Below are 24914 nucleotides of genomic sequence, written 5' to 3' on the forward strand. Positions count from 1 at the left end.
TCTCCTTCGGTTGCCGGGTCCCGTCCTGAGGCTAAGCGCGGTGTGGGGGACCCCCCGTGAAGGGGCCCGCAGCCCATCCCCTCCAGAGCCTTCCCCTGCCTTCTTCAGGTGCTGTTCCAGGGAACCCCCCTCGTGCCAGGGGGCAAGAGACCGAGAAAGGGTCCTGTTAGATTTCACAATTCTTACTCGTTCCCAGTGGCTTAGCGGAGCGCTGAGGTCCAAAGCAGGCACAACGAGATGTCACTCTTGTTCTACAGCCCCTTTGCTTCTTTTTTTTGGGGGGGTGGGGGTGGCACACTGGCAAGAACTTGGGGGGGTCACTCCTGGCAATCGAGTCAAACTCTCCCCCCCTCCCCCCACCCCCTCAGAACTAGGGCAAAGTTCTGAATTGAAAGAACTAAGGCAAACAGTTTGGGTTTGTACCTCTAAAATATCACCCAGAACCCCCCGCCCTGCTGCAGACTCCCCAGGTGCTGGCCTCACTCCCGAGAGGCAGAGCCCAAGGTCACCCCACAGCCCCGACCCGCTGGGCGTCCAGTGTCTGCAAGAGTCTGTCCCTCTTGAAATAAGCAGAACCAAGTCCAAGGTTAATAAAGGCTTTAATTTCACACCCACGGAGGGGAAAAAAAAAAAGAACCAAAACAACTCTATGCATAATTTAAAAGGAAAACAAAACCCAGGGGGAACCGTCGAGGATACAGAGAAACTGTTCTGCTAAAACACAGATAAAGTGCTGCTCCATACAACACAACGTCAGGAATCCAGAATCCAGAGTCACTCGGGTCACAAGGGAAAATCACCTCACAAACGATGCGGCCAGAGCTGCTGGCCGGCCTGGGCACACCTTGGCGCGCAAGGCTTCCTTCCTTGGCCCCTGCTGTGAACATCTGTCAAGGAGGCCAGAGAAACGGGCTGGCGTGGGAGGAAAGTGCAGGGAGGAGGGGGGGAGAGGGCAAGCTGCAAACGTGCGTGCAGGCTCACTCGCACCCAGTTCTCAACACGGCCCGGTTGCGCGGGAGGCCGATTCTGGCCTTTGACCAAACCTGGGTCCTGATCCAGATCCGCACACTCTCTCCTCATGCCCAGGGGACCCGAGTATGGTCGCACGGGCACCTGGGTCCCGTGGAGACCTCAGACACGCGGCACACGCGGGCAGGGAAGGGTCACTGGCTGTGTCTAAAGATAGGGTCCGATGAAGGAGACTGCCCCGAGGGCGGACACCGAAGCATGCTGCCCGGGGAGGCCAATGATTGTGGCGGCCAGGGGCGCGGCAAGGAAGAACCGTCGCGAAATTCTTGAGGCCTAACAAGCTAGTTTTCCGATAAAATATTTATTTCCAGATGTTAATGAGACACCAATAAAGAAAGAAATTAGCACGTGGAAGCCATGTATTGTAGAGAGGGTAGGAATCTTTCCGTCTGCACACGTTTGAGAGCATCAGTGTGAAGACAGAGGGGCGGGCGGAGGGGATTACTGCGTGCGGTGGCCGCATCTGATACTGGACTGGCTGCCGGGGGGTTGGGGAGGGGGAACCCTCGATTGAGGCGCAGCAACACCTGGAGACAGTGGCGCTTCTTTCAAACAAGACTCCAAATGGGCGGGCCATTACACAGGGAGGGCAAGAAAGTTTGGGGGAAAAAAAAGACACCGCTGCTGTCGTTTCCGGGGACAGAGAGGAGGGAGGAGGCACCGCCACCGTTTGTGTATGTCTCTTTTCGGAACACTAATGAACACCCACGGGCTTCCTGGTTTTGGTTTCCAGTCCCCACCTCCCTCTCTGGAGCCTCGTGACACAAACGCTGAGGCTCCTCTGGGCTCGCCAGGCCCTGCTCATCTAGGGCGGACACCTGTAGCGGTCCCGGGGCAGAGCTGGAGTTCTGTCTACTCACATCATGGTGACTGCAGTACGGAATTAACTGAATTACTGAATCTGTTGAGGTTTTAGTTCTCGAAGCTTCTGTCAGAAGACTCTAACGCTTGATCAAAGAGAGAAACCAAAGCAACGTGCGGTCTAGTCTGTCCTGAGGAGTCGGTGAGCTCACCTGTCACACATGCGTGTTCACTGCATGCATCTTACATGTAAACGTATTTCTAACTCTGATGGAGCAGAAAGTCAGGCCTGCAAAGCACACGCCCCGGCAAGCAAGCTTCTGGCGTCGGGACATCCAGACAGGAAAACGATTCACGGATGCGCCTTTCCTTCTGCCTGCGCAGAGCCCGAGGGTGCATCCCTGTAGACAAACAGGACCCACGAAACTGCCTTCCTCTTCGGCTTAGTCCCGACTCTGAGAGTGTGTACGGGGTCTGGTCATGTGCAACTTCCTAGCCCCAGCTAGAGTCAGGGTGAGCAGAATGGAAGGCTTTCAGGGGCCAACTGGACACAGCCACGCCTGGCACACGCCAGAGGCAGGTTAGTCACTGTGCGGGTTAGTCACGTGGAAATGAACACGCTCATCCCATCTAACTTGTCCCTTCCGGCCTCATCACACCATACGTCTCATGCCCTGATACTTGGCAAACCGATCAGACTGCACAGAAGAAATGTCCTCGGTGGACGCTTTAAATATGCAGGTGACAGAAACATGAAACCATAAAACCCCATCCACACGGTCTAGCAGGTATCTCTGTTTTCTCGAACGCCTTACGGAACCAAAACAAGAACGTAATTTAGCAGTGAAAGGGATGAGGGGAGCAACGGGCGACGGGAAGGCAAACCAGACCAGGGCGGAGAGACAGCGAGTGCAACCAAGACCCTCCCTTGCATATCTCTGAGCGGTGAGGTAACTCATGTACCCTCTAGCCAACTCCCAACAGTTCTGCTTAAGACATGACCATCAAATTAAATTAGATTTTCTGAGCAAAAGGTGCTTTAAAACCATATGCACGCATGCTACCAAAAGCCAGACACATGAGGACACTTTCCGGGTCACCTAGACTTATACCTATTTCTCTATGTACCCTAAAGCTGCCCTCACTGCAAATCATTCCCACTCATTTTTAACAGTGCCTTCGAAAGAGAGACACAGAAATAATAAATAGCTAAAGAATTTGATCAACACTTTACTCTTAGAAAACCAGTTATTTTCAAGCAAGAAAAAAAAAAAAGGCGCCTTTGCAGAATAAAATCTTAAAAAGCTAGTTTTAAAAACAAATCATCTTCCCTCTGTTTTATACTTACTACTCTTTGTGTATTCTACCACTGATTCACTGTAGAAACATCCACAATAATAAAACGTTGGTAGATGGTAGAAGGCCAAGTTTGTACCAGTAGTAAGCCAAGCGATGGGGCCATTTATAGTTCAAAGATTCAAAATTATAGAGGAGGGTTACTGTATCAAAACATATCTGGGATCTGGGGGGTGGGCCTGGAGCTTCCTTAAGGCAATCTTCCAGGAAAAGGTGGTCCGTCTGTGATTCCATACTTTAAACAGTCGTCTCCTCTTCAAAGTCTGACCTAGTTCTGCCCTACCTTAGAACTGAAGAATCCTCTTGTTTATTCAAAAAGAAATCACACAAATGAAAATACTGCTGTTTTATTTTTGTTAAACTCAACTCTGTGCACCTAATGATTCAAGGGCTCAGAAATTTTATCCTGTGGCCCGACTCCCCTCACACTCATTCATCTGGTTTCACCAACTGTTTCCCCAGGATGGCCGGGTCAGCTGGTGGCCACCGAGCACTTAGTGTCACAGCCCCCAACCGAGCCTCCACTCAGAGCACCTCTGTGAGAGAAATATATTTCGCACCTTTTACGGTTACTTTTAAATAAAGCACATCTGTAAGTGCCACCCTGCGTGATGGCCCAAGCCCACCAACGGTGGGTGGCAGGACCGAGTGATTCTCCTGTAGCTCGGGCACTTAATCTCAGAAGTGTGGCAAAGCATTTAGCTTTCGTGATTCGGGGTTTAGCTTTCACGTGACCCTCCTGCTGGGAAGCAGAGACGGTCGCCTTCTCTGCCATCCCTGCACGTAGCAGCAGGCTAGACCAGCTGGGAAGCTATTGTTCTCCTACCTCTGAAACGTTTTTGGCTGCAGTCCTTCAGGGTAATGCTTGCTCTATTGAGAACGAGACAGAAGAAGAACAAGAAAAACACTCTGTCTCCACCACCGTTAATAATGTAGGTGATAACAAGGAACGCGCTGGTGAAGGAATCTAAAGAAAATGCAAACTGTAAAAAGAACACCAAATGCGGAACCATTAGCACGTTACAAAGCACCGCCAGTCCCCTTCTCGGAGGACTGCTTGTAAATAGCAAAAGCGTTACAAATCCATGAAATATTTTGCATTAAAAAAAAAAAAGAAACACAAAAAAAACACAAAACTCAGGTCAGGCGGCAGGAATGCACTCCATTGCAAGAAGGACAAACTGTCATGAGTGTAACACGGAGAGCTGGCTTTCCAGTGGACTGTACCAGAAAGAAACACACACGCAAGATACCGACTCGAGCGGAAGTACTCGAGGAGCACGCGAGCCCCAAGCCCACGGAGAAGAAGAAATGTGCAGAGACAAGGACATGAGAACATCTCCACACATTTCTTGGCTGAGGGGGACTCTGGCAACTTTGTTTCTTCTCCAAACTACTGTGCTATTAATTTTGAGCAGGCATACTCTGGTGGCTCACCCTAACTCTTTTAAGGCTCCATCCATTCCGCATAAATGTGTGCGCAAGTACATACATATGAGTACACACACACACACGCACACACACACACACACACACTCACACACACAAATATACATATATATATAAATACGTATATATATATGTATATATATATATTTACAACAGGTACTCCCAAGACAAAAAGGAAGTGCCACTTGTGTAGGAGAAAGAGGGTAATCAGTGACCGACGCGAGACCCAAGCTTCCGTGGAGCAAGCAGTGTGGCGCACGCTGCATCCCCGCAACCTCGTCGTGTGGGGTGGCCCTGAGCTGATTGTTGCTCCTGTCTCAAGCTGAGGCCCACGATCTCGGGCGGAAGGCAGGCAGGCGAGGCGGGCGCACTGGCATCCCCGCGGGGCCTCAGGAGGCCTGCCGCGCGCTCTTCCCCACCTCGACGTTCACTGCCAGAGAGTTCTTTTCTGTTTCCAGCAGCTCGTCGAAGATCTCCCTTCAAATGGAAGAGGAAACCCAATCAGCAAAAGTCAAAGGAGGAACCCAAACCCAGACACCGAAAAAGCCTGCATAATCCCATTTAGCGCCTAAATTTTGGGGGCACGGGGGGGGGGGCACACACTCAGCAGTGCTCCTGGCTTACTCCTGGCATGGCTTGGGGACCATATGGGATGCCAGGGATCAAACCTGGGTCAGCTGAGTGCAAGACAAATGCCCAACCCACTGTACTACCTCTCTAGCCCCTTGGTCCCTAAATTTTATTAAATATGCACATCATTAATTTGATCATCTAAATCCAGCACTGAGGGGGCTGGAGCGTTTGCCCTGCACGTGGCCAACCCGGGTTCGATTCCCAGCATCCCATATGGTCCCCTGAGCACCGCCAGGAATAATTCCAGAGTGCAGAGCCAGGAGTAACCCCTGTGCATTGCCAGGTGTAACCCAAAAAGAAAAAAAAAGCAAAAAAAAAAATCTAGCATTGATTTTTTGTTTTGGTTTTTTAGGGGGGGTCACACCTGGCGGTACGTGGGGGTTACTCCCGGCTCTGCACTCAGGAATCACTCCTGGTGGTGCTCAGGGGACCAAACGGGATGCCGGTATAAAACCCGTGCAAAGCAAGTGCCTCACTTGCTGTGCTACAGCTCTGGCTCCAGCACTGACTTTCTGTTTGTTAGACTACAGCAGGTGGGTGAGGTGGGTGCTCAGCGCTCACTGAACTCCTGGCTCCGTGCTCAGGGATCACTCCTGATGGCACTCTGGGGACCATACGCAGTGCCACAAGCACAGCAAGAGTGTCAGTGGCCGGAGGAATAGTACAGCAGGCCTTGCATGCAGCCCACCCGAGTTCAATCTCCAGCACCTGAGTGGTCCCCGGAGCACCACCAGGAGTTAATTTCTGAGTGCGAGCCAGGAGTAACCCCTGAGCACTGCCCAATGTGACCCCAAAACAAAAAACCAAAACCAACAAAAAAAAGCAAGCGCCTCACCCGCGATACTACCTCTTTGGTCCCTGAATATTGAGTTTCAGGGCAGGGCCGTGGGCCGGGTAGGAGGGGCGTGGGAGTGAAACGGCCTGGCAAAGGTAACTGAGAATGCTGTGATACTCCCATTCACGTAAACCAGGCGCTGCAGCGGAGACGCGTGGGGCGGAAAGATCCGAGTGCGCTGGAGAGCTTGCAGCAGGCTGGCCTCACGCCTCACAGGGAGGCGGCCTGGGCTCCGATCCTCCCGAGCACTGCAGGCAGTGACCCCTGCGCACCACGTGGCCCCCAAACAAAACCACCACCTCCAACCCAAACAAGATGGATAAAAGGTCTGACGGACTGGATTTGATCAAAAAGCTGCTTTGGGGGCTGGGGATAGTCCGGGAGATAGCCGTGGTTCAGTGGCCAGCACCCTGGAGACCCCGAATACACCACATCCCTGGGCCCAGAGTGGGACCATCTGGCCTGGACACACACACACACAAAACGCCCAAATCTAAACAATCAAAAACAGCAGCAGCAACAACAACAAAAACCCCAATCAGTGTTGGGCCTTGCATGCGGGTGACCCTGGTTTGGTCCCCACTACCACACAGGATTCTGTCACAACACCAGGAATAGTCCCTGAGCACGGAGTCAGGAGGAGGCCCGGAGCACGCAGGATGTGTCCCCCAAACAGAAAACCAGTCTCTCGTCGATGCTGCTTGTGATGAGCAACTGAGACTCAGCTGAAAGCAAAGTCCCCTGGACCTAAGGGAAATATCAAGAGCCGGACTCTAAGCGAAGGTGACCAACCAACCCCCGGGACTGTTCGCTGATTAAGCAACTGGGACCTATTTACCCTCCCAGGAAGAAGGGAGATTTCAAGGGAGAGCTGACACAGACAAGGCTCTTACTTGTGCATGTAAAAGAAGATGTAACCGCTTCGATCCCGGTCGGTCTGCACAGAAGACTCTTGGATTTTGGACACCTCCAGGTCATTGTAAGTGAACCACGCCTGCTTCTTAATGTCATACACGTCACTAATGTAATGGCCTGAAAGATACCAGGTCTTAGAGTTGAGGATTCTGGGGGGCTGCAGTGACAGTAAAGCAAAGAGGGTGTTTGCCTTGCACGTGGCCGACCCAGGTTCAAAACCCGGCATCCCATGCGGTACCCTGAGCACTGCCAGGAGTGATTCCTGGGTGCAGAGCCTGGAGTAACCCCTGAGCATCGCCAGGCGTCGCCCAAAACCAAAACAAAATGAAATAAAACAAAAAGAAAGGAGGTAAAGTATGTATAACACCCTGTCAGTAAGAGTATTGCAAACCACAGTGCTTGAAAGGGGGAATAAAAGGGGAAAAAAAAAAAAGAGAAAAAAGTGCCTGTCATAGAGACAGGCTGGGAGGGGAGGGCAGGAGGGAAACCTGGGACACTCGTGGAGGGCAGGGGACACTAGCCAATGGACTGATGCTGGGACACTGTATGTCTAGACTCAGTCATGAACAACTGTAATTCATGGTGATTCAACAACAATAACAGAATAACCCCCCTCCTTTTTAATGCACAAATCCAGGCACAGAGCAACCGACTAAGGAGCAAATACTATTCCCCCCAACTCCTTGACAAAATGCCGAGTCCACATAGTGCCCACTCACCTGAAGAAGACGTGCTCCCGATGTGACTGACGACGCTGATGAGCCGGTAAGAATGAGGCAGATTTCCTGTCTGGAAAAGAAGACGGGAGCAACTTCACCTCTCCATCCCGACAGAGGCGTACATGACAGTGGGGTGTCTCATGGGCGCTGACACACGCTGTCTTGGCGAGTGTCAGTGGGACGCAGTGAAACCCAGCGGCTGCTCCGTCACTAGTGCCGGCTCCTGGCTGCAGACTGACAGCGATGGTCCCTCAGCTGCCCTCGGCCACAGGGCGACAGCGACAGACACTCAGCCACTCTGGTCCAGGCACCGACAGGGGTGGCCACTGCAGCAGCCGGCACCCCTGCTTCCCTCACCCCCACTGCTGTGGCTGTCCCGAGTCACAGGTGCGTGGCGGGCCCGGGGGAAGGGGTCGGGTGCTCTCAGGGTAGCGCTGACCCATGCCCTGCAGTGGCGCTGAGGGGCAGAGCGTGGGGTGCCGTGACCGCCTTGGAGGTATCCTCCGAGCTCCCCTAATGTCCCCCTGGGCCCGATCTGCACACGCATTCCGGAAGGGACCACTCCCCACCTCAGCGTTTCTCTTGAGCTCCTCTGCCTCGGCTTCCGTGTACTCCATCTCTAAGACATCCTCGTTCCCGGAGTCCTCGTCAGAGCCCAGGGAGTCCAGCAGGGAGCTGTTGAACTCTGCAGAGTGCGAGAGCAGGGGTGGGGAACAGTTGTTCAACAAAAAACCACGAATAGAGCAGGACAAGAAACCGCTCCAGGCACACAGTTACCACCCTAAGGAAACATACGGGTGTTGATTCGCCCACTCTCAGGAAAGTCATTTCAAGACACCAGAAACCTACAAAAGTAAGTGCTCCTTGGACCTTTAAATGCATAAAAGGTGACATGACTCTTATTAGAAAGGAGCAAAACCAAGGGGATCAGGGACCGGAGCGATAGCACAGCGGGCAGGGTGTTTGCCTTGCACACGGTCGACCCGGGTTCTATCCCCGACATTCCATACGGTCCCCCAAGCACCGCCAGGAGTAATTCCTGAGTGCAAAGCCAGGAGTAACCCCTGAGCATTGCTGGGTGTGACCCCCCCCAAAAAAAAAACCAAACCAAGGGGATTAGAAATGATACGTTATGCCATCATACATACAGCACACAGAAAGCCTCGTAAGGGGCCGGAGAGGTAGTATAGTGGGTAGGGCGCTTGCCTGGCATGTGGCTCACCTGGGGGGGGGGGGTCAATCCCCGACACCCCACATGTTCCACTGAGCACCAACAGGAGTGATAGAGCCAGGAGGAGCCCCCAAGCACTACAGGGAGTGGCCCAAAACCAACAAACAGCAAACTTCCTAGGAAGCAGCTTGCAAAGGGGCCAGATGGTACAGTGGGTAAGATACTTGCCCTGCGGGAAGCTGAGCAGGGTTTATCCCCAAATGTAGAGCTGGTAAGCCCTGAACAGAGCTGGTGTAGCAACAAAACAACAAACTACAAGCAACCCCCCCCCAAAAAAAACCCAAACCACCTCCCCTCCAAATAAATCACAAAACAAAAGGCTAGTAATGGCTGGATAGATAGCACAGTGGCTAGGGCTCTGGCCTTGCATGCAGCTGACCTGGGTTCAATACCTGGCACTGTATAATGGTCCCTGAATGCCGTCAGAAGTGACTCCTGAGCACAGAGTGAGGAGTAAGCCCTGGTGTGGCCCCCCCCAACATGCCCCTCACCTCCACAAAAAAACAAACAAACAAACAAACCCCCAAAAAAACAAAAAACAAAAACCACAAAAACCAAAAAAAAAAAAACCCACAAGGAGATTTTCACAGAGAGATCAGAAGGAACCATGAAGACCTTGTGGAACTAAAGTTACATGTGTCTAGATCAAAATGAAACATAAGACAGGTCGAAAAGTAACCCAAATACAGATTCTAAAACTTGGGTTGGCGCTCTCTCTTCTCTTCCCCGCCCTGTATATATACAAGACACACACACACACGCACACACACACACACACAGAGCCGGGAGCTAGCTGAATGCCAAAGCACCCTTCCATGTGTGAAGCCCTGGTTTCAGACCCTGACACAAAACTTTAAAAAACAGAAGATTTTTTTGAAAGGAAAGGAATAATAATAAGGGAAAACTATGAAGACGGAAGCACACCACTGTAGCGCCCGGGCACCGGAGGCCTGGCAGAGCCCAGTGCGCGTGGGTCACGGCCCCTTCCCCTCTCCCTTCCCTCCGCGTGCAGTGGAGCCCGGCTGAGCTGGGAGCACCCACTGTGCTGCGTAGCCAGTGCACCCCCCGGACGGGCTCTCGGGCTCCAGCGCCCGCCTGGCCCCCGGCTGTGACTGGAACCTCGGCACCGTGCCAGTCTCCCCCCGGGGGGCTCACCAACTGCAGCCCGGGCCTATTACTAGGCGTGTACGCTGGGCACGCAGGGGGCCCAGCCCCAGCCCCACACACACCTCTGGGTGTGGCCCCCAAACAACTCTGCATGTAGACGACAGATACAACACACGCCATTTCTATCACAGACACATGCAGAGCTCAAGGGTAAGACGGCCAAACTATCACCACTTCTCCAGTCAAGTTACTGATGACGGACAGAGTTTAGATCAGCGGGTTCCTCTGGGTAGGAGGGAAAGGCCACTCTAGAAGCAGCCTCTCGGTTCTACTTCCTCACCTGGAGGTGTTACAATTCACCACTATTCGAAACAACGGGCCGGGGAGTCACAGGCCCTGAGTGCCGCAACCCGGGTTCCAATCCCAGCACGGCCCTATGAGTAACCCGACAGCAGTGGGTATGGCCCGAGAGAGAACAGAAAATCCACCCCAAAACCGACCCCCTCATGTAAAACAACCCCCACATTAAAATATCTTCTATGCCTTCCCGAGTCACTTCACAGGGCGGGGGGGGGGGGGCGCGAGGGGCAGGGTGGGGGAGGCAGGTAAATACAGCGGTCCATACCTTGAAGACTTAACTCTGTCGCTCTTTTGAGGTCATCGTCTTCTTTCTGTTCCCACGCTTCCTAAAGGGACAAAAACAAAACTAGGGTACTTAGAGAGGTACTGATTTCATTTATTTAATAGGGATAAAATGAGGTATCCTGAGAGTCCTTTCAAATAATGTGTCTGTGTGCATATCTACTTGCAATGACTTTCTAGAACTTTCCCCAGTGCTGTCCTTGTAAAACACGAGCTGTGGGTGGTTTTTAACCATAACCCCATAACCACCTCTATGTGGTCGGGAAGGTGGTTCGTGGGAAAGCTCGTTCTACATATGTGAGGCCCCAAGTACAAACCCTGGTACTAAAAAAACAAAACACAACAACCCAGTGTTCATTTCTTCTCATGGTGATGTTTGGCATGTGAACTAAAAGTCAATCCATGTGACAATAGGCTATAATTCCCCTTCCCCTTCATCTGCATCTACTGGGTACCTGGCACATAACAGGGAAATGGTGACAGAAACATTTTTGCTCTCATCTTCTAATACACACATATATCATTTAAAAAGAATTACTTTGTACTTTTCTCAAATACTCTTTGTCTAGGAAAAAGAGTTAGCTCAACTTGCTCCCTAAATTACAGGTTATGAATGAGACTGTGGCCTTTCACGTTAAAACAAATGAATATAGGGGCTGGAGTGATCGTATAACAAGTAGGGCGTTTGCCTTGCCTGTGGCCAACCCAGGTTCGATCCCCAGCATTTCATATGGTCCCCCAAGCACCGCCAGAAGTAATTCCTGAGCACAGAACCAGGAGTAACTCCTGTGCATCGCCAGGTATGACCAAAAAAGAAAAAAAAAAGGATATAATTATTATAAAATAGCTGGGCATACATACATCTTGACAAGACAGCCAGAGAAATACTTCTTATAAAGAACACAGACTGGCTAGAAAACAGGTTTAAAGCAGCAGTTTTTTACTTGGGCTGGAGAGATAGTAACTGGGAGAGTTTTATTAGAAGACATAAAGGAGGGGCTGGAGCGATAGCACAGCGGGTAGGGCGTTTGCCTTGCACGTGGCAGACCCGGGTTCTAATCCCAGCATCCCATATGGTCCCCTGAGTACCACCAGGGGTAATTCCTGAGTGAAGAGCCAGGAGTAACCCCTGTGCATCGCCGGGTATGACCCAAAAAAACCACACAAAAAAAGAAGACATAAAGGAAAGAGAGAGGGGGGAGGATGAGGAGAGGAAGGAAGAAATCTAAATAACCACACCATACCTTATGGTCGATTACTTTACAATTCGAAGAAGAGACAGAACAATTCAGATGCCAGGGTGTTTGTGTGTGTGTTTTTTTTTAAACAGGAGCCATTCCCAGTGGTGCCCAGGAGCCATGCGGTGCCTGACCCGACATGAGGGTCTTAATTTTTGCTTTTTGAGTCACACCCGACGATGCTCAGGGGATACTCCTGGTTCTGCACTCAGGAATTACTCTTGGGGCTGGAGTGATAGCACAGCGGGTAGGGCGTTTGACCAACCCGGGTTCGAATCCCAGCATCCCATATGGTCCCCTGAGCACCGCCAGGGGTGATTCCTGAGTGCAGAGCCAGGAGTAACCCCTGTGCATCGCCTGGTGTGACCCCAAAAAGAAAAAAAAAAAAAAAAGGAATTACTCTTGGCAGTGCTGGGGGGATCATAAGGGATGCAGTGATTGACCCCTGGTCATCTGCATGCAAGACTTATCTGCTGTACTATTGCTCCGGCCCCCATGGGGGTCTTTGTAACTCCCCAGATACGATTAGCATGAAGCTAGGACTGAGTAACAGTATCTGAGAGAAACCAGGTTTCTAAATTGCATCATTCTGCGGACACTCTATGCAAACACTTGAGGGAGACTTGGTACAGTTTTATTCCTAACAGTACCTGGTGGCACTGCAAAGGATTAGCAACACATAATCCTCAGAAACCTCAGGAGGCTGCCACAGGAAGAAAACCAACAGCTTCCGGGGTCTGGGATACAGCTTCAGTGGGAGAGACCATGTGCAAGGCCCGGAGAGCACCCTGGCACCACCTGGCCCTTGAGCACCTCTGGCAGGTGAACGGGGGCCCTGAAAAATACCAGGTGTGGCGGGAGCAACAACAACAAGGCAACCTGCTTCGTCAAGTATAAATGGAGCAGAAAAGATTACTGCATCAAAAGCAGTAAACGGCAGTCTGTGAGCAGTACCTAAAACCTCAGATACTGTTCTGGGTTCAAGTGAATCAAGGAATTCATACTGTGCACCACAGATACCAGCCTGAAAGCATTAAGGATAAAATCCCAATGGCACACTACACCTCTACAGCTTACAAAATGCAAGTGGGTGTAGGGATGACCTCAAAAGCCCTCTCTTGCATGCAACGAATTAAGAAGAGGTAACTAACGATGTACGTTCCATTGCATCTGGATTTTCAAAGAACAAAAAAACCGCTTGTTCTATCCAAATCCAAGGCAAAGTCTCAAAAGAAGCCTTTCGATTTGAAAAGAATGACCCCAGACAGGGGCCCGGGCGACAGTACAGCGGGTTGGGCGCTTGCATGGGGATGACCCAGTTTCGATCCTCAGCACTGCATATAGGCTCCCCTCAAGTACCCCCACCCCAAGTTCACCAGGTGTGATTCCCTAGCAGAGTCAGGAGTCAGCCCTGAGCACCGCTGGGTGCGGGTTCCCCACACGCCTGAACCCCTGAAACTCCGTCGTCCTGTTGCTCATCGATTCGTTCGAGTGGGCACCAGTAACGTCTCTCATTGAGAGACTTACTGTTACTGTTTTTGGCATATCCAATACGCAAGGGTAGCTTGCCAGGCTCTGCCGAGCGGGCTCGATACTCTCGGTAGCTTGCTGGGCTCGAACTCGGGTCGGCTGCATGAAAGGCGAATGCCCAACCGCTGTGCTATCGCTCCAGCCCCCTGAAACTCCAACAAGAACAATTTCCTATATGCAAACGACCTGGACAAGGCCTGACACAAGGGCTCGGCGGCACCTGGACTGCTCTGCCCTGCGGGAGAGGCAGGCAGCAGGGAACGCCGCGCGACACCCGTCTCTTACCTGCTCCTGGAGGCTCTGGGCCAGCGCCTGCTGCAGCTCTTGCTCTTCTCGCTCACGCTCCATGTCGTACTGCTGAAGCCAATCAACCTCGCCCTGAGAGCCTTCCGGAGTCTTGTTCTCTTTATTCTCATCACAGTCTTTGGTGATCTCAGTGAAACCGGCGGGATCTGAAGCGGCAGAACGGAACACAAACGGGAGGTCATCTCTCACATGGACTGAAATCTCGGGACACGGGTGCCACCTACTGCTAAACTCATGCATGACGTGCTGGGAAATACCGTGTTCATCCTGTCACACCTGCCCAGACCGGAGGCTTCTCAGCCACCGCAGGACACTGAGTAACATCCTGGGTCTCTTGCTCATCTAGTTTTGGTTCTTGGGGCCTTGTGTGACAATGCTCAGGGGACGGCGAAGGGTGCCGGGTCGGATGTACGCACAGGCAAGCACCCTGCGTGATGTTTCATCACTCCAGCCCCCAACTGACTAAATGCCAGGAACCTTCTCCCCAACAGATGAGACTGTCACAAGCGACAGGCTGGAGTCCGAGTACAGACACGGAGTTGCCTGCCCAAGGGCGGGTGACTCTGGTTCCATCCCTGGCATAGCACCTGGTCCCCCAGCACCACCAGGGCTGATCCCTAAGCACAGAGCCAGGAGAAAACCCCAAGCACCCAACCCCCTCACGCCACCCTAAAATCCATTTGTTCATGAACAGAACAAGTCCATGGCGATCTCTAGGTTTAAAAACATTAACCCGGGGAAGAATCTTCCGTTTCTTTTTGGTTCCTTCTCCATCTGACAGCTACTATCTCCCGCGGTGGGCAATGCCACCCACTCAGAATACCTGCGCAATCCAGAGGCCGCGGCAGCTCCGGTTGCGATTAGGGGTACTTCCTGTCTGCTAGCTTAACATTCCCCAGGGGACGAGGGTACCAAGTAATTTCACTTCTGGAAAGGAGACAGGAGGGTCAGGAGCTCCTTCTGGGTATGTGAAAACGGATTTATTGACTTTTTGTTTTTCTGGTCACAAACGCCCGATTACTGCTCTGGCCCTTCCTCCGGGTTCGTTGTCTCCCTAACAGTTCTGTTTCGGTTTTTAAGTCCACCTGCTGGGACTCAGGGGAACTTCTGAGCCAGGACTGAACTGGGAGCTGCGTCATGCAAAGCACGTGCTCTGAGCCCTCCAGACTACCTCCGGGCCCTCATTAACTTTGATACGGGTCAGAGTGGGGAGCAGAGAACTCTTTTAATATGCACACACACAATGACTTTATCAAAGTTAAAAAAAAAAAGTTCACCTTTACAATGAAATTCCCATAAAAAGAAAATAATTTTTTTTAAGGGGCAGGGAGTAGCTCCACGGGCTTTGCATGTGGGAGGCCTGGGTTCAACCCCCAGCACCCTGATGCGGTTGAAAAAACAACTGCATATGAAATTCATGCTCAATATCCACTGGGAAAAAAGACACTCAGGATCAGTGAACTAAAATGATACTAGAGACATCAAGTCCTTCCCTCCATCCCAGGAGAAACAAGCCTTTCCAACACAGCAGGGGCTCCTGGAAGACCCTCTGACCTCAGCTTACTGGGCCAGAGAAGGTCATGTGAGCCAGTCCATCCAATCACTCCGGGGAATTAGGACCTGAGACAAGGTGAGGGGATACTGAGCATTTTGTAGGACTGACTTGTCATGAGTTTCTGAGGTTTAGCTGTTCACGTTTTCTCGTCCCGGTTTCATACGTCTCTCCTGGAACCCAACGCAGGGCCTCGCAGACGCAAGGCGGGCGCTCCTCCAGCTCAGCTCTTTCCCAGCACGCCAGTGCGGAGGACGGAATTAGTTTCTTTTTAAATGATTTTTTTTCTGTTTCTGGATCCTGCCAGGAGTAAGTCTGGAGTGCAGAGCCAGGAGTTACCCCTGAGTACATGTGACCCCCAAATAAAACACAAATGAACAAAAACTGCAGAGGGGGCTGCAGAGATAGTACGGCAGGTAAGATACTTGCCTGCATATCAGGCCAGGTTCAATCCCAGACACCCCGTATGTCCCCTGAGCACTCCAGGAGTGATCCCCGATGCAGACCTGGGCATTGCCATCTGTGCCCCAAAAACCAAAGACAAAAAATGTTGGTCTAGCACTTTGGGTTGAAGAGAGAACAAAGGGGCTAGTACTTGCCCTGCCGAGCTGACCTCAGTTCAGTCCCTGGCACTGCTAAGTTCCAATCCCTGAGCAAAGTCGGGAATAAGCCATCATCACGCCAGGTATGGCCCGAAAACAAAAACAAACAAAAGTACCTTTGAAATATATCTGGCATATCCCTATATAAACATGTGAAGAATGAATCTCAAAAAGGTTAACACTGGGGCAGAGCGATAGCACAGCGGGAAGGGCGCCTGCCTTGCACGCAGCCAACTAGGTTCTATCCCCGACACCCCCACATGGTTCCCGGAGCCTGCCGGAAGAGATCCCTGAGTGCAGAGCCAGGAGTCAGTCCAGAGCACAGCTGGGTGTGGCCCCAAACCGAAACGAAACAGGTTAAACTGAACTATTTAAAACTCCATGCAAATGATACAGCCAGGACCACGCCGAGACTAAGACCTCTATCCAAAGCAGAGAGAACTTACACTATACATTAAAATTTGGTGTAACTTTTTTTTGGGGGGTTGGGGTGGGGTGGCTGGGGTGGAGATGAGGACACCTGGCGATACTCAGGGGTTACTTCTGGTGCTACTGGTGCCAGGGGTCAAGCCTCGGCCAGCTGCAAGGCAAGTGCCTGGCCCACTGTACTATCACTCCTCCGGCTCCCATTGGTATAACTGTGACACAAACACGAAAACTGGGGGCTGGAGCGATAGCACAGCAGGTAGGGCATTCGCCTTGCACGCGGCCGACCTGGGTTCAAATCCCAGCATCCCATATGGTCCCCTGAGCACCACCAGGGGTGATTCCTGAGTGCATGAGCCAGGAGTGACCCCTGTGCATTGCTGGGTGTGACCCAAAAAGCAAAAAAAAAAAAACAAAAACAAAAAACAACCCACGAAAACTGAATCATACAAGTTTGTGAGCTAGTGGTGAGAGAAAGTGATCCAAAGTGACACACATTATTCAGTGGACCCAAGAGTGTAATTTTTCTCTTGATGTACATCTAAAGCCACATTTTAACCAGTAGCCTAACACTGTGAGACAGTTATACCTTGTCCAAGGGATGCTTATTTTCGCCAAACCTACCCAACTCTGTGGCCATCCTGGGTTTCTCAGGCTCCACAGGGTCTGGATTTTCGGGCATTTCTGGAATATCATCTTCTGCGAATCCAGTGTCCGGGCTGCTGGTTGGTTTCTCGTCATCGTCATGGCTCAGAGATGGTGATGTTTCTCGCTTACTGATCTCTAACACAGCTGCTAAAAGCTCTTCCTCACTCATCCCTTCCAAACCCGGGGTCTCCAGCTCGGCCTTACCAGGCTCTATTCTGCAGGATTTGGAATCCTGAACAAGAGAATCATTTTTAGAGGAAATAGGAATGCGTACAAATACAGTAAAGTCTCTGGAATGAGAGTTTATGTCAAAAAGTTTCCTTTCTTTGATGCTCTGAATTATTCAACAACTAATGGTTAGTTACTACCTAATATAATTACCTAAAACATAAACTCAGTAGGTACACCAAAATTTCTTTTAAAGACACTCAGAATTCAGCACTTGGGAGATAATTACTCAACGTATTTTTGGTGTCTTTTCTCCCAAATACATTTGGAATATGGAGGAGCAACAGGATGACAGTGACATTTGGAATATACTGTAAATAGTCTGTCACTACAAATAGTACTTCTTTTTACTTTTTTTTTTTTTTGGTGCACACCCAACATTACTCACACGACATCTAACAGCCTAGTTCTCCCTCTTGGAGAACCTGATAAGCTACTGAGAGTCTACTGCCCGTGTAGGAGAGCCTGGCAAGTTCCCTGTGGCATATTTATATCCCAAATACATTAATAGATATATACAACGTATCGAAGAGCCTGGCAAGCTACCAAGAGTATCCCGCCCGCATGGCAGAGCCTGACAAGCTACCTGAGACGTATTCGATATGCCAAAACAACAGTAACGATAGGTCTCATTCTCCTGACCAGGAAAGAGCCTCTAATTGTTGGGAAAGACGAGTAAGGAGAGGCTGCTAAAATCTCAGGGCTGAGTGTAATAGAGACCTTACTGGTGCCCGCTCAAGTAAATTGATGAACAACGGGATGACAGTGATACAGTGATACCCAACATTACTCAGGGCTTACTCCTGGGTCTGAGCTCAGGGATCATTCTTTTTTTTTTTTTTTTTTTTTTTTGCTTTTTGGGTCACACCCAGCGATGCTCAGGGGTTACTCCTGGCTTTGCACTCAGGAATTGCTCCTGGCAGTGCTTGGGGGACCATATGGGATGCCGGGGATCGAACCCAGGTCGGCCGCGTGCAAGGCAAACGCCCTACCCGCTGTGCTATCGCTCCGGCCCCTCAGGGATCATTCTTGACAGTGCTCGGGGGACCAGATGGGGTGTGGGGATTGATCCCAGGGTGGGTGCTGCAAAGCATGCAAGAAGCACACCATACCTTAGAAGAACATCCCAGCCCTGCCTCCCACCCAGCAAATACCAAAATAAAAATCACACCAAGATTATGCAAATATTCAGAAGCTATTTTCTGAATCAAACTTTTACTTCTAGGAGCACATCTGACTTAGTTATTTTTCATTCGTGGTAACCAAACCAATAGCTTAAAAGAGAGATGAGGAAAAAGAACAAAATTTAACCTAAGGGAGATCCAAAATAAAACCAGTTGCATAAAATGGCACAAACTCCAAGAAAACTTTGTTTCTTTGATGCCCAAGAGACAGCCCAGAGGGCTAATGCACGTGCTCTGCCTGTGGAACGTCTGGTTTTCCCAGGCCTCACGCTCTTCTCAAGTGTCAACACAGAAGGTGATGTAGTGGTGTATTCGAATTACCAGGCTGGCCACCAGATGTGAAACATTTATCACGGTTCCCCCATACTCAACTAGTACCAAAATAAAACAAGTGGGGCTGGAGCGATAGCACAGCGGGTAGGGCGTTTGCCTTGCACGAGGCCGACCCGGGTTCGATCTCCGGCATCCCATATGGTCCCCCAAGCACTGCCAGGAATAATTCCTGAGTGCAAAGCCAGGAGTAACCCCTGAGCATCGCTGGGTGTGACCCAAAAAGAAAAACAAAAAATAAAACAAGTAATTACTTGAGGATAGATAGGGAAAAGAAGCTCTGAGAGCTAACGAGAAAGCAATTTATTCATCATTATGTCCATTTCTTCAGTCTCAATGCACGCTTAAACAGGTTGGTTTTTCAAATTAGAGAAAGCAGACTCCTTAAAATTAGCATTTAAAGTGCCGGACAGAGTATAAAGGTTAAGGCATCTGTCTAGCATAAAGCTGGAGCACGACCCCGGTTCAAATCTCAGTATCACATACTCCTGCAACCCACCAGGAGTAGCTCTGGAGCACAGAGCCAGGAGTGGTCCCTGGCCCAGAAAACAAGACAAACCAAATCAAACCAAGCCCACATGACCCCCCTGTCCTTACCCTGCCCCCCTCACCAACTAGTATTTGAATGGATCCCTGTTCTTTTCTGGTTGGGTCACATCTGCCGGTGCTTGGGGACCATACACAGTGCCACGGGTCAGACGGGGCCGCGTGCATGCAAGTGCCTTAGCCCTGTACATCTCTCCCATGCTCCATTAAGTTTATCAGCTGTCAAACACTTAGGAAAGGCGCCGGCTTGAATGGTCAGTGCCAGCTCTGTCAGACAGTATCTTATTGGGGAATCACTTACTTTCTCCAGGTCTTCCTGCAGTTGCTCACTACCTGTTATTTCACAAAGTCGCTGGCTCAGGGCCACAGAACGTTTAAGCTCATCTTCACCGTCTGAATCAAGGCATAAAGCCAAGGAGTTCTTGGATTTAAAGGTAAAATTCCTGTAATTTAAGGAAAAAGAACACAACCTGTAAGTCTAATAAATACTTGTCCTCATTAGTCTTTTGATACAGAAAATAAAAATAAAAAACTTTTCCATTTTGGAAAATACACAGAGGAAAAAAGGGGAAAAATATGTATATTTTTAAGCATTACCTTTGCCACACTCCAAAAAAAGCCATGCTTTGAAAAATAGACAACTCTTACGCTATCCTCTATCACCAGTAAACCAATCACTTGTGCCTTTTTTTCTTTTAATGACTAACCCCAGAGAAGTACGTTGTTTTTTATAAAGCAAGTACTCCAGTGAACGCATGCAGACACACGCAATGAATAAATGTTTTGGACCAGTGTGCATGAGGACTAATTTTTGATATTTAAAATTATGATCCATGCACAGTAACATTTAACAGTAACATTCCACTTATCCAATTATATGTAGGCCAACTGCTGGCAACCTCTACCTTAAAAAATACAGAGATACCAAAGTCAGGAAAAAGACTTTTAAGGGAGGCAGCCGTTTCAAAGCCCATGCATTTGACTCATTTGGTATGGACTCTTTCTTTCCCAGGAAAAGATATATAAAATAATGTTGCAAATCTATCAAGAAATGATTGAGTGAAGAAATGAGAAAGTTATAAACACAAAAAGGGGAAACAAAGAACTAGAAAGCCACTTAATATAAAGATAACCTGTCTCACAAGAATTAAGAGCCTTTGAAGGCATTATAGCAAAATGCATCACAAAATTGAAAAGGTATATTTCAGGTCATTCCAACCGATTTTAATAATCATCAATGTATTTTATTTAACAATTTTGTAAGGTGACAGTGAACATAATCTTTTAAAATAAGTAGAAAATTTTAAAGGGATTTTATTTATTCATTTATTTGGTCTGTAGCAGTGCACAGGGCTTACTCCTGGCTCTGTGCTTGTCGATCGCTTCTGATGGGCTCGGGTGACAATATGGGGTGCCAGGGATTGAACCCAGGTCACGGTGCACGATAGCTCGGGCCCCATACAGAAAAAGTTCTAAGGATTAATGAATGCTTTGAAAGGCAAGCTTCAGTTCAATTCACTTGCAAAATATCACCAACAATTGTTCTTCTATGATTCCAGATAAGTAAGGTGTTACTGTGAGCTGAACATAAAACTAAAGAAAAAAGTCGCAAAGGTCACAGAGCACAGACTTGCTCCGATGGAGGTTCACATAAATTCATGTCATTCTGGAAAAAAATAAAATGAAATGGAAATCGGAAAAAACTTAATTCAAAGGTGAAGACTGTAGAGAAACACGCAGAGTGATGGTACTGAGGAGTGAGGCCACAATGGCAGTCAGGAGGACGGGACAGCAATGTGGATCAAAGAAAAGAGGCAAGTGGTCAGTGATAAGCCCCAACGCAGCCCGCGGCTGAGAGAGGCCAGGCTATCACTGCACTTCAGGCTACACACGTGACTAGCCTCCCATCATGTGTTTAAAAGGGTTCTGCAGAGAACGTGAGAGACGGCCCATTAGCCATCTTCGTTCCTTACGTCTGATTGCTCACCAAACAAAACCGAACAGATTAATTTGTCCATCCCAGTCAAGACTTTGCTGCAGTATTAACTACAGTACCAGGGTCAAATGTGACGAGGGACACAGTAAGAGAACCAGTGGTATTCTGGTTCATAACTCAGCCTCTTTTAAGTTTGATCGGCATGACAGGTCTTCGAGGGCCTAATCATCCTTGAAAGAACAATTCTCAGATTCTCACACCAGTAGACCCTGGAGAACATATGTCCATGCCAAGTATAATGATGCCCAATGAAACCATCTCCTCCGTGGAACTAGTGATTCGGTACATAAAGAGTGCATTCCATTAATAATTACTATATTCACAAAGGCAGCTTGCCTGTAGCAATGAAAAATAGTCATCCTGTAAATGCATCACTTGCTCACTTTCTAAGCAGCCAAGTGGTATTGCTCATGTGTATCTTGAGAACGGGCAAGAGTATTCATATCGGGACCATTTCAGATTTCTAGTCATGTTAGTCATCTGGTTTTAATTGCACTGAAAAATAATTAACAGGAGGAAAAGAAAAGAGCAGTTCCCAAACGTCATTTGATGGTTATATAAGCCCCCCAACAGCCCTTATACAACAGAAGGGTCTCTTTCCTAAATGTACTTTGGGACGTCAAATTTTTAGAAAGCCTGATATTAGCGACAAATCACAACCAAGTCAGCTAGAACTGTCTAATCAGGAACTGTGGTTCCAGTTCAACCAGAGAGGAGGCTTATCCAAAACAATATCTGCTTCTCTCCAAACACCTGCAGAGCAGCCGTGTTCCAGGGCGGTGTGTCTGCTCTCCCGGCCCTCCAAAGGCTCTGGGCCCAGCATCTACCATCAGCTCCAGCGCAGCGAGCTAGGCGTGGGAAGCTGTTTCTGGGATTTCCATGCCTATCTTTAGGAAAAGGGTGCTCTATACAAAGAGGTTATTTTATTCTCTCGGTCCTTAAAATTCCTTGTCATCAACTTCTGGAGTTGTTGGATGAAAACATTGCATATTAGGAAATTGTATGTTTTAAAATAAAATTTTAAGGATCATCTGAACTTGCTTCACTGTTAAAAATTTGTTATATTCTAGATTACAGAGTAAAGCAGATCGAGGAAAAATTTAAAGTATGATAATAGAGAGTAGTTATCATGCAAAAAAGAGAAATAATAAAGAAAAGAGAAGGGGGTGACTTTGGAAATTAGGGTAAGCCAAATCCTTTAAAGTACAAATTTTGGGTACACAAGAAATATAACTCACTTTGAAGGTGTAGAAGGGCTGGTGACGCAGGAATTCACCATTTGAGAGGCTTTCAATGGTCTAGAACTATCAGAAAATTGGAAAATATATAATGTATATGATTACATTAATATATATATATATGTAACTTATATTCTCTTAAAAAAACAGTAAGACTTTTGCTAGCAATTGAGGCCAAAAGAGAAAACAAAATACCATCTCTAGGCTCTCCCTGCTCCAGTAGTCTAAACAGGATGGGAAATAAATTGAATGTAATATGGATGAAAAGAACGGGGGAAAGTTACCTTGTCTTGGTTTTTTGCTTTTTAAGCAATAATAACAGCTCTCGATTGTTGAGGACTTAAAGGTGCAGCACTGAACTAAGAGCACATGTGTATGACTTCGCATACCATTGAAAAGTGCTCAACAGTTTTTCTTAAGTCATGGCAAGGAAATCTGTCCGAAGAGTTAAGGCCATTGAGGTGCAGTGTCAGGAGCCTGGCTGTGGGGGCAGCGTGCAGAGCGACAGTCTGACACGGGTTACTGCCAGAACACTACTGGCTCCACCTGCAGAGAGCAGCTGTGACCAAGCAAAAAACATCTTCTCCAAAGCAAGGCCGCTAGAGAGAAACCTAGATGCTCGGGCCTTTATCAGCAGACTCACTGGGGCCTCCCATGTCAATTTGCACGATCTAGCGTAGAACTCATTAATGGAAGGGGAAATACACTTTGCAAAACCACATCGATGATCTTCATTCATCCTGTGGAATGTTTATTATCAATGGCCCTTCTACTTAATCTCCTTGGGTCTTTTCTACAAATTAAAAATTTAGACAAAAATCTTTCAACTCCCAACACCATCACAACCATTGTTTTCTGGGCCATGCCCAGTGGTGCTCAGGGGTTCCTTGTGGCTCTGTGCTCAGTGATCACTCCTGGTGGGGTTCAGGGGATCAGAAGTAGCACCGTGGACTGAACCTGGGTTGGCTGTGTACAAAGCAAGCACCCTGCATGCTGTATCTCTCTGGCCCCTCTAAATTCCCGTTTACCATGGAAATTCTTTATGACTGTGCCAAATTAATGTTCAAGTATCAGAAATGCTAATGAATGGCTCCCAAACAATGCAAATACACAGAAAACAAGAGATTCCGAAGTCCTAAGGTTTTCCCAACACACATGGTGAATCAAAGCCAAAAGGAAAGGTTACCTCTTCTCTCAAGGACAGTTTTCTAGAAGCATTGAGGTTCTCGGTTCACACTGGTAATAATACATTGTAGAGAGACATACTCTATTTTGGGGTCCCAATATAAGACTTAGTATACTGTTCCTCAAATCTGCATTTCTCTAAGAGCCACCAAAGCTATCTGTTGAAGTTACTGGTTCCCAAGTCCTATCTCAGATCCACTGAAACAGAATTTCTTGGCAAAGAACACAGGCATTGCTATTTTTAGTGTTCAGGTAGTTCTTTCAATCAGGTGAAGTTGGGTTATATGTTATATACCCAACATGGATGAAACTGTTTTCTGGATATCTAAAAGAGCAAGAGCACTTACCCAAAAAATAACTCACTAGGAAAGGCAGCCAATATATTTGGAAGAATTGTTAAGTCTTTTCATTTCATTACTTCCATCAGGTAGTAATTTAGCACTAATTCCAAAATAAAGCCAATGGTTCCTTCCGATTTCACCTGTAGTTATGTTTTCTTGCCCCTCTCTCCACCCCCACCCCCAAGCAGATGCTCAGGTCTACCTTGAAAGGGAAGACGGAGACTTACTCCTTGGACAGGAGGTCACTCAAAGGTAGAACACAGGCTTTCCGTACACGACACCCTGGTCTGACGCCCAGTGCTGCTCCCCCCACTCCGAAACAGAGCTCCTTCGGCACTTACACTGTCGTGTGTGTGCTCCCACCGAGGGTGCAGGGCGGTTTTGTGTTTTCAGTGCAATGGGACGACAGGGTCAGGTATCTGGGAATGATGACTTGTTGCCCGACCTTGTTGTTAAGTGAGAGGGCGACGTTGAAACTGTATCGCTTCAAATGAAGAATAAGGATCCTGAAAAACACAGGGAGGGGGGAGGAGGTTACTGGGTCACGCACAGGGGAAATTTTCTTCCAGGAAAAGAGCAATCACTGGTGACCGCATCAGAAACAAAGAATAATTCTGGTTGACCGAAGAATCCTCTCAAAGACATTAAGCAAACACTGGCCACATATTGTGTCAGGTACGAGGAATGTAAAGAAAATGGAATGTAGGCGCTGGAAGGCCTGCTGAGGACAGAGTAAAATATTCATGGCTTGGGGTTCCTCTAGGGGGTAAGAGGAAGGCGATTTTGGTCTGGTGGCGCTCAGGGAACCACGTGGTGGTCGGGATCTGATGGCATACAAGGCAAGTGC

General features: G+C 48.8%; 1 protein-coding gene across 2 annotated transcripts in view; it reads right to left on the minus strand.

The window, feature by feature from the left end:
• Positions 1-582: 582 nt before the first annotated feature.
• Positions 583-24914, minus strand: part of USP37 (ubiquitin specific peptidase 37) — a 67422-nt gene continuing 43090 nt past the window's right edge. The window contains exons 15-24 of one of the 2 annotated variants that reach the window (XM_055123167.1): positions 24409-24573; positions 22542-22607; positions 19609-19750; positions 16996-17251; positions 13771-13937; positions 10701-10761; positions 8307-8422; positions 7738-7807; positions 6997-7135; positions 583-5112 (exon numbers count right to left, since the gene is read on the minus strand). In XM_055123167.1, coding sequence (XP_054979142.1) covers positions 5025-5112; positions 6997-7135; positions 7738-7807; positions 8307-8422; positions 10701-10761; positions 13771-13937; positions 16996-17251; positions 19609-19750; positions 22542-22607; positions 24409-24573 — 1270 coding nt within the window. In that variant the 3' untranslated portion in view covers positions 583-5024. The remainder of the gene's footprint in view (positions 5113-6996; positions 7136-7737; positions 7808-8306; positions 8423-10700; positions 10762-13770; positions 13938-16995; positions 17252-19608; positions 19751-22541; positions 22608-24408; positions 24574-24914) is intronic. The other variant, XM_055123168.1, reaches the window with a different exon arrangement.

The sequence above is a fragment of the Sorex araneus genome, chromosome X (genome assembly GCF_027595985.1).
Source record: "Sorex araneus isolate mSorAra2 chromosome X, mSorAra2.pri, whole genome shotgun sequence".
Taxonomy (NCBI): Eukaryota; Metazoa; Chordata; class Mammalia; order Eulipotyphla; family Soricidae; genus Sorex; species Sorex araneus.